Source organism: Condylostylus longicornis, unplaced genomic scaffold, assembly GCF_029603195.1.
Source record: "Condylostylus longicornis isolate FDR11 unplaced genomic scaffold, ASM2960319v2 ptg000028l, whole genome shotgun sequence".
Classification (NCBI taxonomy): domain Eukaryota; kingdom Metazoa; phylum Arthropoda; class Insecta; order Diptera; family Dolichopodidae; genus Condylostylus; species Condylostylus longicornis.
The window spans coordinates 4,311,993-4,329,747 of NW_026577997.1; the positions used below are offsets into that span (position 1 = coordinate 4,311,993).

Genomic DNA, 17,755 nt, shown 5'->3' on the forward strand with positions numbered 1-17,755 from the left:
CTATATGAATTAATATTGAATCATAGATACATATAATACAGACTCTTATTTGAGAGTGAATGACTGCATATATGACACAAAACAGGAATTATATTGTATTTCTGGTGCAACATACTCGTAAAAAAAAAAATCTAGTGAATGAACTTTTTGTAAAATTATTCCTGTGAATCAAACATAAAATTTTATTAGGTTTATATAATAAAAGACAAGAAATTTTAGGTATCCATATGGATAAATGAATAACACTGAAATTGTATGTAGATCTAATTTATCTTTGTGTTTCCTTGTATATAATATGAATGTTTGCTTCCTTAAAGTATTAATACTAGTAATACTAAGTCACCCATAAGATTTGATGATATAATTAAAAGAACAACGCTCGTAGCCTAGGTCTAATTAGATATAGTCGATGTAGATCAAAATAAATAATGGAAGCAAGTATATAGTATCTTTTGCTTCTTCTCTCACAACACAATTAGACGGTATATTTTAGTTTCTCTCTTATTTAAATTACCTGCCACTAAATCCTTTGCATATTTTAAAAATACCCTTTTCCTTATATTTGATGAAAATAAATAAAATTAACATTTTATATGTCTTTATTGATTAAATTAACAAAAGAAAGAAAAGAAAGAAAATTAATTATGTATATTATAAAGAAGATACTTAATATACCGATTTGAATACAATAATGGTGAATATGAATGGAGGACCTCACTTAAAAACTATAAAAACAAGAAAGAAAATTATGTAGCCAGCGCATAGTCAATCGCAACTTTAATTTTCTTAACAGTATTAAGAATTTCTTCATTATTCTTGCGAGTTTGAAGAAAAGCTTTAACAAGATTGTAAACACACTGAAAAGTAAAATAGCGCATAGTAAGGGTCGAGACTCTGCGGCATAATCTGATTCAAAAATTTCGACTCAATATCAAGTGCACAAATAGGCAGGCAAATTGGTGGAAAGCCAGGCATCTTAAAACAATTAATTTACGCTTCCATGCATTACGCTTCTTATTTCCTCTGAAAATTCGACATACAGAATTCGGTGCTATCACACCTGTATGTAATGATTTCCTTACTATATGCAATGCGGTCGGTAAGAAAACAAAAACATTAACATAAAAGTGATGATGAGTGTAATTTTTCTTTTAAGGTTATTTTTATATTTCTCAATATATTTTTAAGGTTAAATAATTAACAAAAAGAGTAAACTAATAAGTATAAGAACAGCAGTAGCAGCAGCAGCAACAGCAGCTTGCTACTAACTACATTATGTATGTGACATTTTAGTGATAATTCCACTGATTACCTTCTCTTTTTATTTCGATTTGGTGGTTTTTTTTTATTTTTTTCGATTTTCTCTTCTGTTCTGTTTGCCTTTTTCTCTAAATGTTAAGTGTAAGAATTTAATTTTGTATCGCTTTAAATTTTCAAAGGGTACAAACATGCATACAAACATGCAAGATGTTTTGAATAAAAAAAAATCGGATATAAATATTATTTTGTACAATTTAATTCATTTAATAAAAAAAAAACAAAAGTATAAAAGAGTAAAGATGGAAATTTGTAAGAGCGCATGAAGTTTGTTTGTATGTTCTACGATTTTTAAGTGATCAGGTTGATTTTTATTACTTTTATTCGGATGTATCTGTGGTGGTATATACATTTTATCAAATTAGTGTCCAGATATTTTATTATAATTACAATATATTATTATTTTTATGGATTTTTCAACGTACATAAGTATGTAAATGCTTCCACACATAACAGAGGTTATATTTAAGAACTTATGTGTATTATGTGTGTTTCCTGATAGAAAATATAGCCTTGATTAGTTATTTAAATAATTTTTATTCCTTTAGCATTTCCTTAAATAATATTCATTGTCGTCGTCATCAACATCATCAACATCATCATTATCAAAAAGTTATAAAATAAATTAAGTGTAGACCTCACACGATTTCTTATATTATAACCTGGTATATAAACAATTTTATACAATATAGAATATTTTATAATATATGCGTGGATAAAAATGAAGTTTAATTTAAAAGAAGGCAAAAAACAAAAAAACCAAGTTTATGTTAATTTTAATGTCATTTGTAGAGAAGATTGTATTCTTTACATGTAATATTATTTAATGTATAAAAAATGGAAATTGAAAGTACTTACATAATTAATATACATAATGTGCATTTCCATATTAGTTTTGGAAAAAATGAAAAAAAAAAAACCAAATTGTTATTATTAAAGCAGCTTTATTACTTCAATTAGTTAAATTGTTTGTCTGAGTTATATGCTAAAATGTTGCATATACTGCTTGTTTATTTTGCGTAATGAAAAACAGGTTTATTTTAAGCATTAAACAAGCTTTATACTCAAGTACATAAACACGAACGTGCGCCTTTGTAAGCACGAAAGTTTATTATATGTTGTAACGAAGAACGTAGATGCACAAAAAAAAAATTTAAAATGAAAATTCGCAATATTTCTACTATATGAGCGAAAAGAGCACGTATAACATAGCAAATAGAGCGAAAAACAGCGAAAAACAGCGAATTCAAAAAAATTCCTTTTCAAACTCTAATTTAATGAAAAAAAATTTGTATTTTTCATAAATATTTAATAATTTTATTTTTTCTCTTAATTTTTTGTTGATTTTATTTTATTCTCTCAGCTTATAAATTCTTCTCTATTTCTCTTTCTATATTATATACACAGAAAATTTGATCTTTTAAAAAATTTGAAAGAAAAAAATTTTTAATTAAAAAATTAATTTATGTTATTTTTGTTTTTCCTTTTATTTCTAGACGATATTAAATTCAATGCATAAATATCAACCAAGATTTCATTTGGTACGAGCAAATGACATCCTTAAATTACCATATTCAACATTTAGAACATATGTATTTAAAGAAACTGAATTTATAGCTGTAACTGCATATCAAAATGAAAAAGTGAGTAAATTTAGAAAAATTAATTATTATTAAAATAAAATAATCAAATTCAATTGCAATTGTAATTAAATTTTTTGCATTTTTTTTAATTTAGATTACTCAATTAAAAATAGATAATAATCCATTTGCAAAAGGATTTCGAGATACTGGTGCTGGTAAACGTGAAAAGAAGTGAGTATCACTAAATTTTAATATTACATATAAAAAAATGTTTTTGTAAAATATGAGGGCTATGCTCATGAGTGCTCAGAGAATAGCGCCTAGTCTTCAATATCCTCACTAGATTGTAGAGTGTAGATTCCAAGGGAACCGAGTGAAGAAATTCGCAATAGTGCGAACCAGGCTCCTGCTCATCCCCAGCAACTCTGCGGTGAATCCGCTGGAGCACGCCGGGAGAAACACTTTCGCATGACGGCACCCTTTCGTGTCCCGCCAGTGACGGCCGCATTCCGCCGCGAGCAGGCAGATAAACCTGCCCCCCCCCAAAAGAAGAAGGCAGACTGCAAAAAGGCAGCGGCTGCACAAAGTCAACCCCAGATCACCTCCGCGCCAGCCCATCGCCAATTTCATTGCCCGCATGGCCACTATGGCCCGGCATGACTCTGTTCTTCGATGCCAATTCCATAAGTGCAGCAAGGCAGCCCCAGACCAGCTTGGATGTAACCTGGGCTGAACGAAGCGGCAGCAGTGCAGCCCATATCATGTCATCGGTGAGTCGTAGCACAAACGGAAAAGCTACCTCTATATCAAGGAAGCAGTCACCTGCCACCTCCCGCACTTCCAGTGAGTTTTCAAGGACCACTACCAGACTCTGCAGAGCGAGTACAGTAGACCTTCCTGTCTGATAGGCGTACTGAGATTCATGCAATGGATTGCTTCCCAGTGCATCGTCCCGTATAAATCTATCAATAGAAATGAGCCATCAGGCCGTTTCATTAGGCCCAACCCGCCAGCATACTTTTTGGAAAGCACCCTGTGAAGACGCGCACTGCTGGAGAGTTCATCAATGCCCTTGCAGAACGCCCTCCACGAAATTCTCTTTGCTTTCCTAATTTCTTTATTGTATTTCGTGAGTGAGTCTTTATACTCTTCCCACGAACCCGACGCCTTGGCCTTATTGAATAGTTTTCTGGTCTTTAGTCTAAGCCTTGAAAGCTCTTCATTCCACCACGAGCTCCCATGGTAGACACTAGTAATAGCCGCCATCAAAGCCTCGCTGGCCAGTTCGATATCCATCACCGTTCTGACAGAAGCAGGAACGGATCCAATCCCATCCATGAGGAGTGTTTCAAATTGACTCCGATAAACTCAGTGCAAAGGGTGATATCAAGGACCTCTTCTCTAATTGCATTTATGAATGTCGGCTTATTGCCCTCATTCATAACCATTAATATATTGCTATTTATAAATTCAAGTAGGCACTCACCTCTTTTGTTTATATTACTGCTTCCCCAAACGATGTGGTGGGCATTGGCATCACTTCCTATATAAGTTCCTCCTTCCACAAAAGTCCACTAGATCTTTCAGTTGCTCGTTCGCGTGGGCACAGTCCCCCGGGAGGTAGGATGAGCACACAATGAACTCTGTCCAGCCCCCGGAATACTTCACCTTCACCAACGCAGCTACCTGATCCTTAGAACAGTAATCTGGAATGGGAAAATACGTTAGCCTTTTATTAAACAAAATGCAAGCCCTAGGCCTGCCCCCAATTGTATTATCATACAATAGCTCACCTGTTAGGCTCTTAACCTGATCCTTCACTATGTAAGGCTCTTGGATAAGGACGATATTGAGGTGATCCTTCATAAATCTATGAGCTAGAACATCAGTAGATGCCCTAGCATGCTGTAGATTTATTTGGATGCACGTCACAGCCATATCATTTCCTCCGGCTCTTGTCTATGGGCTTTGGCCCTTTAGACAAAGGCTTTATATGAGTCTTGCTTCCCATTGCCGCCTTTTTACGCATCTTGGTGGGCGCCTGCCCTGCCACAGCCTCCTTTGCCGTCCTAGGTGCGACGCTAGCCACTCCAACAGTTCAACAGTCCTTTTAGTTCACCCGGGGCGCTTGTATTTGGCGCGCTGGTCGATGGTCCTTCCATTTCCCTTGCCGCCATTTTCGGGGCGACTTCAGACTTTCCAATGAGTTTTTTCTCTTTTGGTTGGCCTGAAGTGCTCGTCGTTGTCGCGGTGGGCGTTGGTTTTTTATTTTGTCCTGCCCTGTCACCAGCACTTTGAGAGGATTTTCTTCCTTTAACCCGAACGGTAGCACGGAAGAAATTCAGTAAAAGTCGGAACTCCGCCTTCCGTAGATCTTCCAATCCGGAATCATCCACGGAAAAGGTGATGGAGCAGCCCCAATCCTTTTCCTTATCCATCCTCAGCACCCTCCAGGAACTCATCTTGAGGCTGGGATTTAGCTTCCCTATCCTACTTAGAAACTTGTCCCTGGAGAGACTGACGGTTGTCTCGTCCTTTAGCATGTAGGTGACGCAGACATGCTGTTTGGGCATGTCGTCGCCATCCAGTACCACGACGTTGCAACCGTCCCAAGGTTTTATCTTCCTGCAGACACTAGTTATCCACTCCCTAATGTTTTTCGTTGATTTTTGCATGTTACGGATATCCATCCATCCCTTTGCAACGCTGCAGTGAATTATGGATGAGAATCCACAACTTTATCCATTTCATCAATGATGGCTACTTTGATTTTCCCCATCTGAACTTCGGATAGCCTTTGCTCTGGATGCAGTTTATGAGTGATGGCCACCTTGACCTGTGCTACTGCATCCCGATAAGAAGTTATTTTCGGGTTTTGTTAAGGAATGTTCCCAGGGACCGTTTCCTCAACATTGCCCTTTATCGACCTCTTTTTTGAGGGCCCTGCATCAGGGGTGTTGTTTTCTGACCTTTCCTTCTTCTGGGGATGGTCACCCACAACACCCGATCCGCAGGCCCTCAGCTTTTCTAGCCTTTCCTTCTCATATCTGCGAGCTTCCTCTGGGGACATGCCATCCCTGATATAAGCCGGGATACGCCGCTTAGATGCACCAGAGAAATATTGTTTTTTTCCCCTGATGTCCAACCTTTTCAGGTCCTCCTCAGTTTGTTGGATAATAGATCCTAGAGGATCCTGATTATCCGTCTCCATCGGAGGCGCCGCTTTTTCCTCTAATGGCGTGAGAAGGAGTTCCTCCTCTGCGTCAGTCGAGAGAAGCTCTGGTTCCGCAGACCCTTGAGCACTAACTGTGTTTTTATTAATGTTGTCCTTAGTATTGTTGTTGTAGTAGTCACTGTTGTTATTGTTGTTGTTGTTGCTATTGTTGTTGTTGTTGTTCTTGTTGTTGTTGTTGTTGTTGCATTTGTTGTATTTGTCACAGTTGTTGTTCTTGTTGTTGCTGTTATTGTTGTTATTGTTTATGTTCTCCATTTTTGTTGTTGTTTTTTTAATTTTCAAATCCTTAACCCGAGATGATTATAAGTAATTCTCTTTTATTGCAATCCATGTGGACCGGTTTTTAAAATAAGTATTTAAAGCAGTTTAATATTGTAATCAATCGGTATAATTCCTTATAATATCATTTAAAAGACAATAAAAAGTGCAATATCATATTTTGCCCAAACATTCAAAATTTAATATCTAAATTCACCCTAGTATTCCGATTCAAAGTAAGGAAACAAAAGATTGTTTTATAAAAAATTGTATATTTTTCTTTTAAATCTGCATTTTAATTATATGAAAAAAAAATGATACTTTTTTTATTTAAATATTTGTGCTTGAACAAATTTACGTCAAAATTCTTAAATTTTTAATCCTCTTATTCTTAAATTTTTAATACTTTTAATTCACAGCGTATTTTCGCTAAGATTTGCACTAAGTATGAAAAAACAGTCCTCTTTCACCTTTCAAGATACTTTTAAATAACAAGCAGCCAAAGAAATATCAGCGTATTGCTCCAGACAAGCTCTATGTCTATATTTACTCTTGATGCTACTGTTATACAAAAATTTTCAAACTCAATTCCAAGTTAATATTCAATTCACTTTTCTTGCAATAAACAAATAAATCATTTAATGTATTTAACTTGTAATCCGAATATACAAATAATACACTCTTATATTAAGCATAAAAGGGTCAATTTGTATTCTATACTTATAACAATGAGTTAATTCTTGTGTTTCTCGAAATTATTTTAACTTTATTAAAAGAAATTTAATATTCGAAAGTACAAAAAGTCATAGTTTAATGATGATCCAAAAATATCTACTGTAATGATTCTTCAAAAATGCAAAATCTTTTTCACCCATTTCATTTGTTTGTTTTTTAATTCCTATTTTGTTTTCTCAACCTATTGTCTATTAATAATTATCTCAATTTAACATGGTCACAACATACATACATAAAAATGTTAAATATTCAATTATACACAGGGAAATCACAACTCAACGAACGATAAAAACGTTCCTATATAGAAAGGAAACTGTAAATTGTTTTTGATTTTTGTTTGTTCTCTTTTGATTTTAATAAATCATAAGCCCACAAATCAGAGTATTAACATCCATCAAGGATAAAGTCAATAACAAAGTGAAAAAGGATATTTCTTGCAATTGATCTCTTTAGGCTTTTTTCCGACTCAATTTGTTTCTTTCCTTATTTATCTATTTAATAGATACGGTTTGTGAATGTATTATAGGTATTAAGAATGTACACTTGTGTATTTTATGTTAGATATCCATAGATATAACAGAGAGAGATAGGAAAAAAAAATTTAAAAATATATGAAGAGTGCAAGTTACATTCACATGAATGACTTTCAAAAAAAAAGAACTCATCTCCATTCCTTCTGAACATAAACCGATTCCCTTTAGCCATTTTTATCATATCATTTCCCATAGCAAAAATTTTTGGGGAAAATGGTCCAACAATATAAATGTATGTATGTAAATGCATAAAAGATGAGAGTTAAAGTTCAGGATGTATCATGATTCTATTATTATTTTTTTTTACTTCTCTAAAGGGGTTGTAAATCAAAAGAAATTTAAAATTTTGTTCATTTTTGGGATTTTCTTTATGTGTAAGTGTGTGTGTGTATCACCATATTTTTGGACACTGGTATTAAATGCTTATTCTGTAGATGACTTTAGAATGTTAAGATCTTACAATAATATGCCGATTTAGAAAGCATACAAATACGTAGATGAATCCATTATAAATTCGATATTGCAAAAATATCAGAGGTGACCAGCACATGACCGAACACACAATACATTTTCTCAAATGATATTTATATACATAAGCTGAAGATAAAATTATACGTAGAAATGAGATCCAATAATATAATTAGTGTGGTATTAAATTGAGACACCTTTCAGATCAGCAATGAAAGTAACATCGTAAAATGTCGTCATATTTAGACGAAGATCCAACTCCGAATGCTTGATTTCTTTTAAAAATTTTATTGATTTGTTCTCTAGTAAACAAATCCTTTCTCGATTGTAAAGAAAATGAGAAAAATTTAAAATACGGCAGTAATCTACACCAGTAATTATCGGAACTATTATATTCGCTAACTTAAATTTCGGATACAAATTTACTTGTAAACTGGTTCAGTCGAAACAGGAACACTAGAGTACGTAGAAATACAAAAAGACAGGTCAACATTTCGCTTACAATAATTTTTGCATTTCCTTTAAAATATTGTATTTTCGCTGAAATCTTGACATATAAAACTTGGAACCATTACAATACCTGCATTTTTTCATTCAATCCAATCAATAAAAAGAAAATGTACGAGTATAATTTTCTAAAACAGAGACTTAATATTCTCTAATTTCTTCTATTGACGATTACTTTTGCTTATATATAGAGCTACAAGAATTACTGAGCTATTCATGAGAGAAGATTATTTTGTCTCAAACATTTTTATGTGTACATGCATATATGTATGTTACACACACTAATCCTGTGTCGATTATGGTATATCTAAATTACAATATTTATTAAGACTTCTTGTATTGTTTTTTGGATTGAAAATTCTTTTTGATTAAAATTCAATTGAAATTGAAAATTGACATGAATTTGTAAAGTCTAAAATCGTATAATCACCACACTAGATTACAATGATATGTAAGTTTTACGGATAACAGAATATTTTGTGTATTTTTTTTTCCTTTCATTGCTTTTATAATACGACAATTACTTTTAGCAGTCAATTACTTTACAAAACATCTACAAAAATGTTATATAAAGACAAAGAAATTAGATACACAGATTATATAGAGAAAGTGGAGAAATAGGAAAAATTTGTGTGCAGTTGTCTTTTAAAGAAAACCGTAGGTTGGAATAAATATTTCCTAATGAACATTTCAATTGTTCCATGAATTTCTGGATTCCATGAAGAAATTCCACGACAAATGTTGAAATTTTCATTTGGTATTCCAGAACGCTTTCGTATAAAATTCCGAATTTAATTAATTAAATCGTAATGAGGATAGTGTTTGTAATGCGTAATTATTTAATGGAATTGATCCTAAGCAACATAGTCGTACGATGATCAATTTTTAAAGCGAAATTTAGTATTTTCACTCCATCTTGAAAAAAATTAAATATAATTTTTTCAATTTTCCAATAAATCATTGTATGTAAAGGAAACATCATGTATAGTCATCAATAATGATTGATGTGTTAAAAACTGAAATTGATTTTTCCTTAGTTTTTTCTTTATTTTTTTGTCATCTTTCAATTTTTGTGTTTTAATAGTAAAACAAGATTAGATTTTACCTTTCTATGTTAAAAATTAAAAATGTTTTTTCTTTACTTTTGAATTTTTTATATACCTTTGTTCCTTAACCAAAATTTTTGCCAAATACCATGTGACTGTACATAAATATACTTAGTAAGTACGTTAATAATATTGGTGGAAAATACTGAATCACACACACCAAGGAGCGTAATAATAAATTTCAACTTAATCTGTTATCACTGTTACACTGTTACATTATCTGGTATCACTGTTAAAAACACAATCTGTATTAAATAATCAAAATACTTCAAATTAAATTTATAATTCTTGAGAAGTTTTGTAATCTTTGTTTGATAATGTTTGATATAGTTGTAAATTGTTAAAGAGGCATTTGTGTGTTCGATAATGTTTGATAGAATTTGCATAGTAAAGTATGTAAAAGACAATATTCAACATGTTCGAGAATGTTCGATGAAGTTTGAATGCTTAAAAAACATTATACTACATGTTTGATAAAGTTCGATGATGTTTGAAAGCTCAAAATTTGTTTCATAATATTTGATTACATTTTCATAACATAGAAGTGAAATGTCTTGGAAAAGTATGACGCTTCCCGCTTTTTTTAAACAATTTTTGAATTACATACAAAGTTTGATCTCATACTATTAATCTTACACATAGCGAATGTGATATTTTTCTAATTTGAGGAATTAATAATTATTTCAAATAATCATAATTATTACGCTCTGTGCTTTATGTGACAAATCACAATTAATTTATTATGAAAAACATTAAGTAAACTTAAAACTGAGGAAAATTCGAAAACTTAAAAATCATTGAAATTATTTAAATATAATTGGCATTTATTTTGTTAAATTTTATTTTTTTCGAAATGGTAATGACAATATACTTATTATTGTATTATTTTGTTGTATTTAAATCGATTTCAATTTGTGATGTACCTACATTATTATATTGTATTATGGAAGCCAATAAAGGCGCAAAAGTGTAAAGAAAATCCCATTATTATTCTATACATAATGCTACATTTTTAAATAGTTGTACATGGTTTATTAATGTAAATTTAAAAAAAAAACATAATAAGTAAATTGGTAAATAAACATGACTATGATAATAGCTTTGAGCGGCTTACTATATTCACATTATTTATACACACATATACAAAGTATATTTATAACAAAAAAAAAAATGGTATGCAAAAATGCTGTAGGTATATTCTTGACTACTTATTACTTTTTGATCTCTATATATATATATATGCCTAGCTCTATATTATACGTAGATGTATTTATCTAATATTTGTGTATGCATCCATAGTGTTGCCAGTTAATTCAAAAATTCCCATATTTTCCCTTTTCAAACTCGATTTTTTCCCATATAATTTCCCTTTAAGGAAATTTTTTTATTTATACCCATATATATTATACCCCATAGCATTGTACTAAAAATAAAATATCAACTTTATCTTTTTTTCATTTGCATAACTTAAAAATTAAGGCTTAAATCGGTTTAAGAGCTTCAAAATAAATAAATAGGGCTTTTTATATTTGATTAAATGTAAAATGCATTTGGTCAAAAATAAAAAAAGAAATTGAAATAAAAAAAAATATAATCTTAACGAAAAGTTTTCAATGAAATTTCCTATGATTTTTTGCCTTTTTCTCTTTTTCCCTATGAAGTCTTCAAGATTCCTTCAAAATGGGAAATTTCCCATGATTTTTTGCCGTTTTCTCTTTTTCCCATGAAGTCTTCAAGATTCCCTCAAAATGGAAATTTTTCATAATTTTTTGCCTTTTCGCTTTTTCCCTGTGAAGTCTTCAAGATTCCCTCAAAATGGGAAATTTTATATGATTTGGCAACACTGCGCATTCATATAATAAAGTGTATGTTAAATTGTAATCAACTTATTTTTTATTTTTGCATTTTTAACTACTATTATACTTGTTTTACTTATACTATTATTTTTTATTATTTTCTACCTTGTTTTTCTATTTTATATTATTTAATTTATTGTTTTGTTACCCTTTAACATAGAATTAAAAGAAATAATAATAATAAAATAATAAAAAACAAAAATGTTATTTTATTTTCATAACACATGTTTTTGTCGGTCGGTCGGTCGGTGTCTATAGGCTCATTAAAAAAAATTTACAATTTCTCTATTATTTTTTTTTATAGTTATTATTTTTTTCTCCTCTATATACAATATATTTACGAGTGTTTTTCGCTTAACCTTTTTCTTCGTGTTATTTTTGCGGTATCCTCTACACAATTTTTTTTTTTTTATAGAATGCCTATATGTATGTTTATATTATAGTTTGTTGCGCGCTTAAAAAGCACACATTCTCATATTATGTGTATATAAGTATGTATATGAGAGTAAAGTGCACGTGAATATTATTTAGAAAATTAATTCATTACCAAACAAGAATATCAATAAATCAATAAAATTTTTTTTTCTACTCTTTTCTATTTGCATATTATTCGCTTTTGCTAAAATTCACCACCAATAATGCACATTTATATACAGAAATATTTTACATGTAGTATAATTTTAATATTTCAAATAATTTAACACTATATATTATGTTGTATGTATTCAATTTATGCTTGTATGTACTTAAAATAATTATGCAAATGAAAATATAATTATTTGTTAGTTTATTATGGTGTTTGACATATTATTATTATTATTACATAATTATATAAAATAAATAGATAATAATTTGTAAGTCGTGACGGAATTTATCTAATTATAAGAAAAAATATTTATTAAATTCTGGGAGGTGTTTCAAGCACAAACAGTAAATATCTAATTTGAACAATATTTAAAATATTGAATAAAATAATTTGGTCGGCATAGATCTAGTAGTTGAATCAAAAAATTAGTACATAAGAACAACCTGGTCGCGTACTTACATCCCCTCTTAAATTAACGTCTCACAAAATTCGTAAAATTTGAGTTTTCTGTACTTCTTATTTCCTTCCCAAACAGCAAGATTTTCCAAATTTCTATAAATATCACATCTTTAAAATAATAATTTCTTTTCTTAACCCATACAATTAACTCTTGAATGTTAATCAATGGTCAAACAAATTGCATTAACGCCTCTTCAATTTTTTTTTTGTCATCCTTAAAGTATGCAAAAAAAAAATTGATATATTTTGATATATTGTAATTTTAAGTAATGCACTAATAATTATTTTTAAAATGAATATTTTCACTTGTTAAAGGAAAAAATGCTTCTTATAAAACCATTCATCTGACCCAGCTTTGTTTGAATAGTAATTTGATTATACTATTACAGAATTAATAAATTATTGCCTAAGAATAGATTTTAAATTGACCATGATCTTTTTGATGTCAAAAAATATTATACATATTCATGCCAGAATTTATAATTTACTCTTAAGTTTATTTTGACCGAAAGTCAGTCCTCATTATCTATACAATGATCTGCCAAACCATCAGTTCTACAGTCATGTTGTTCACTAAACATGAACTTCAAAAATCAAAACTATTGTAGTTCTCATGACAATAATATAATTAAGTAAGTAATAAAAGAGTAGTAATACCAGCGCTAGTTTAAAATTACTATTAATTAATACGGATAAAACAATTCACAATTGGTTTAAATTATTTGTTAGTTAATATACACATAACACACCACAACGCAATATAAGAACAAAATTCAAGTATTATAGCTAAAAGACACAATGATTTCATGTATACTGCCATCTCGTGCTTTAACATCCTTAAATTTTAATACCATCATCCGCAACTAAACATTTAGTTATTAACACTTAAAATTCCTGACAGCAAAAAACCAAAATATTTAAACTATATTAAAAAAAAAAATTTTTTTTCAATAAATAACAAAATTCTCTATAATTATTACGTTCATTCAAAAAACAAAAAATACCCGATATACAAAGCATTTAAGTATTAAGTTCTATTTAATAGAGCAATTGACAAAATATTGCCTTCAGAAATTTTTATATTATTCATATTTTTCATATTTTTTTAAATTTATATTTTCCTCTATACCGTAAATTATGTGACTAATCTATATGGAAATTATTTCAAATATTTTATAATTTTAACGCTTATTCTCTAACATAAAACTAACCACTTGATTTTTCAATAAAAATATTTTGTAACAAATTACGTACGTCTATATATTACACATTTTTATAAAAAATATTGTGTTACACCGCAGGCAATTTTAAAAATGTAATTGTCACCCTTGCAAAAATATTAATAGAGAAAAGAAAAACAAGAAAAAAGAAAAATTTCAAATAAAATACACAATATTTTGTTGATCCTGCTTTTTTTTCCAAAGCGTAAATATAAAAACCTTAAGGATATAAGACCTCATATATATTTTATAGAAATTTTTTTTTTCATATTGTGTTAATTGCTATACCAACAGTAAAAAGAGTTGTCATAATAGTTCATATAATAAATTTTCATCACAAAATTTCATGTATCCTTTTTAATTTTTACATAAATTTTTATTATATTTAATAATTGCTATATATGTATATTATTTTCTCAGCTCTCTATATAATTACGAGTATTTGTTAACAAAAAAAAAAAGAAGAAAAAAAAATGACCCTCATGAATTTTCCTAACTCTTAAATATTTTATAATTTTTACTTTTATTCAAATAAAAAGAGAAGAGTTGAAAAAATTTTTATAGAGAAAAATTTTGTTCATACGAAAACGACAGGGATAAATGACATATTTTTGATAACCCAATTAGTTCAGTCAACTATAGGGTATGATTAAGAAAACTTTTCAATTTTATTAGTTAAATAATAATTTAGGCCAACGGGCGGAATTAAAATCTTACAAATGTCAAACATAAAGTTGCTGGCATTTTAGAACTAATTTAGTAGAGCTAACAATAAGCGCTATATTAATATTCGCAAACTGTGAAGACAAAGTCAATTTAAATACATCTTCTGTAAAAATTGGAAATTATTACCTTCAGAAGAAGAGAATTTTTCAAGTGGTTCACTCTCGTATTGTTTTAATTTGTAGTATTACGGGAGATGGAGAGGGTATTATAAATACTCTTGTTTCATTAATTGAAATTTAATAATGCTTTAAACACCACATTTTACCGTTATTATTTCCAGCATTGTACGATATTTCTGTTATACAAGCGGTATAATAAACGAAACGGCAATTTTAAATGTCTATTCAAAATGACTGTACAAAATGTATAGCAATCTATATCACATAGATTACAATATAACAAAATATAAACTGTTGAATTAGAAAATTTATTAAAAAAGAAACAAGATGTACAAAAAGGATACGCAAAAGGATAAATTGTTTATAAGATTGTTTTAACAGTTATTTCATTGTGACATTTTAAGTATTTCTTTTGTAATATTCTTATTCATCTACAAAACTATGGTGACATACAAATAATATCACCATCAAATTAAATACCCAGAATATTTTAGAGGAAACCACAAAATAAAAGGGAGTTTAACAAAAAAAAAAAAGGCTAAAATGATAAAGGGTTTTAATGGGTTTCTACAATATAACAATATCGAATTGAACGAGAACAAAATAACATGAGAAAACAAAGTAATTTAATACCTAATAATTAGCTGTTAGAAAAAGGATTTATTATTTTTACTTGTATAATCCTTTATTTGTTGTTCCTACAAATTGTATTCAATCATTATTATTATAAAAGAATGTCATAAAACTTTTACTTAAGTGTTTAATATTTAAAGAGCGAAAAAAGAAGGCCACTATTGAAAGGAATAATTTTTGCCATATTAAGATTTAATAAGATATTTTTTAAGGACGTTAACATTGCTTTTATATTATTAATTGGTATTTATTAAAACAATTACAATAATAATCGGATTTTAATGTTGAAATCTAGAAAATTGGTATTTAAACATCTTATTAATAAGTTTAAACATTTTTTGCCATTAGTCTCAACTCAATCCTTTCAAAAACATTCAAAAAATCTTTTGAAGTTCTTCGGTGCATTATGTAAAATAAAAATCAATTACGAGTATAAATAGATTAAGAAGAAATTTAAAAAAAAATCCATCTTGAACAAAATATATTCTAATCATCATAATCCTTCTATTGTTGTTACAGGCAAGCCCTAATGGCACAACGTGGTGATTCAGATAAACTGAATCCATCACATATAAGTAGTTCAAGGGGTCCATCAATGTTAGGTCATCATTCATCACGTCATCATGATGATGATGATGATAAATTATTAGATGTTGTTGGTCCACCACAAAGCCCATTGTTGCCTTTAAGTCATTCATTACAACAAATGCATGCGCATCCACATTCGGGTAAGTAAATAATCTAAAAAGAAGCAAATGTAAATAAATCCAAAATAAAAACCAATTTATATATATTTTAATAATACCATAACAACTACCCTTTTTTTTATTTTCTTGAATCTAGGTTTAGCAGCATGGTTTAATCATTTAGCGGGCGGTATGGAAGCACATGTAGCTAATGAAGAAGCGATAAGACGTCGTTTACAACAACAAGATGAAAATGAACGTGATGGTAGTGATTCAAGTTGTTCTGAAAGTGTTGCTGGCAGCACCGGTGGAGCATTTCGACCAACATCAAGTGGTAGTCCAAAAGATGGACCAAATTCAGCTGGTACATCATCATATCCGGCACCAAATATATCAGTGGGTCCACCAATACATCCACCACCACATTTATTGCCTTATTTATATCCTCATGGTTTATATCCATCACCGCATCATTTATCATTATTACATAATCCAGCTGCAGCAGCAGCAATGAATCCCGGTTTAAATCCAGGTTTATTTTTAAATGCTCAATTAGCTTTAGCTGCTCAACATCCAGCATTATTTGGACATTACTCGGGACATTCACCGGCAGCAGCAGCTGTTGCTGCATCACCATTATCTGGTTTAAAAAATCATCGTTTTTCACCATATAATTTACCGGGTAGTTTAGGTTCAGCATTTGATGCTGTTACACCAGGTGCTCGCAGTGGTCTCGGTATTGTTAATAATTTAGATCGTAATAATAGTATAAGTGGTAATGATTTAAATCGTAATACATCATCAGATGATAATATTATAAGTGGAGGTGGCGGCAATACCGGTTGTCTTAGTGGTATTACATCATTAATATCACATCATTCAGTTGATAATGGTCAACGTAGTTTAAGTTCTAGTCCAACAAATATACGTGCCTCATCAAATTCCCCACCAAATAATAGATCATCATATTTAAATTTAACATCATCACCACCATTGTCAATTACAAATAATAATAATAATAATAATTTAACAACAAATAATAATAATAATAATAATGGTAATTTAAAACATCATCAACATCATCAATCATCAAGACAATCAACAACACCAAATTCACCATCAAATTTAAAAAGTATTGAAAAAATGGTTAATGGACTTGATGTACAACATAATGGTAATAGTAATAGTGGTCCAATTATTGTTGATGATATTATACATAAAAATTTAATAAAAACAAATGATGATGATCAGTGACAATCAATACATACAATTGATGATAGTAGTAACAGTAATAACAGCAATAGTTATAATAGTAATGATAATATTAGTAATATAACAGATGAAAATATTATAAATTTAGATAATTTGTGACAAATTAAAGAAAAATAATATTGTATGAAATTTTAAATAGAAATTAAAAAAAAAAAAACAAAAAAAAAAATTTTTAAAAATTAAAAAAAAATTATTAAATTTTTTTTTTTTTTGTATTTCTTTTATTTTCATCTGTTTCAGTTTTTCTCATTTTGTGATTTAAACAATTATTTAATGTTTTTTTTTTAAATTAAATTTAAAATTATTATTATATTAATTAATATTCATTCTTGATATATTTAAATAATTTCTGTTAAATGATAACTAAAAGTGAAATCCTCGCTCAATATCCAAAAAAAAAAAAAATGTACTACTTATGTATAGGTCGAGTAATTATTTGATTATAAGAAAATTATA

At 29.4% G+C, this 17,755-nt stretch overlaps 1 protein-coding gene across 1 annotated transcript; it reads left to right on the plus strand.

Moving 5' to 3' along the window:
• Window positions 1–1,133: 1,133 nt before the first annotated feature.
• Window positions 1,134–17,393, plus strand: LOC129607781 (optomotor-blind protein-like). Its single transcript, XM_055518956.1, has 5 exons — window positions 1,134–1,139; window positions 2,814–2,960; window positions 3,055–3,131; window positions 15,861–16,069; window positions 16,185–17,393. The coding sequence occupies exons 1-5, from the start codon at window positions 1,134–1,136 to the stop codon at window positions 17,279–17,281; spliced, it is 1,536 nt and encodes a 511-aa protein (XP_055374931.1). The 3' UTR covers window positions 17,282–17,393.
• Window positions 17,394–17,755: the final 362 nt, after the last annotated feature.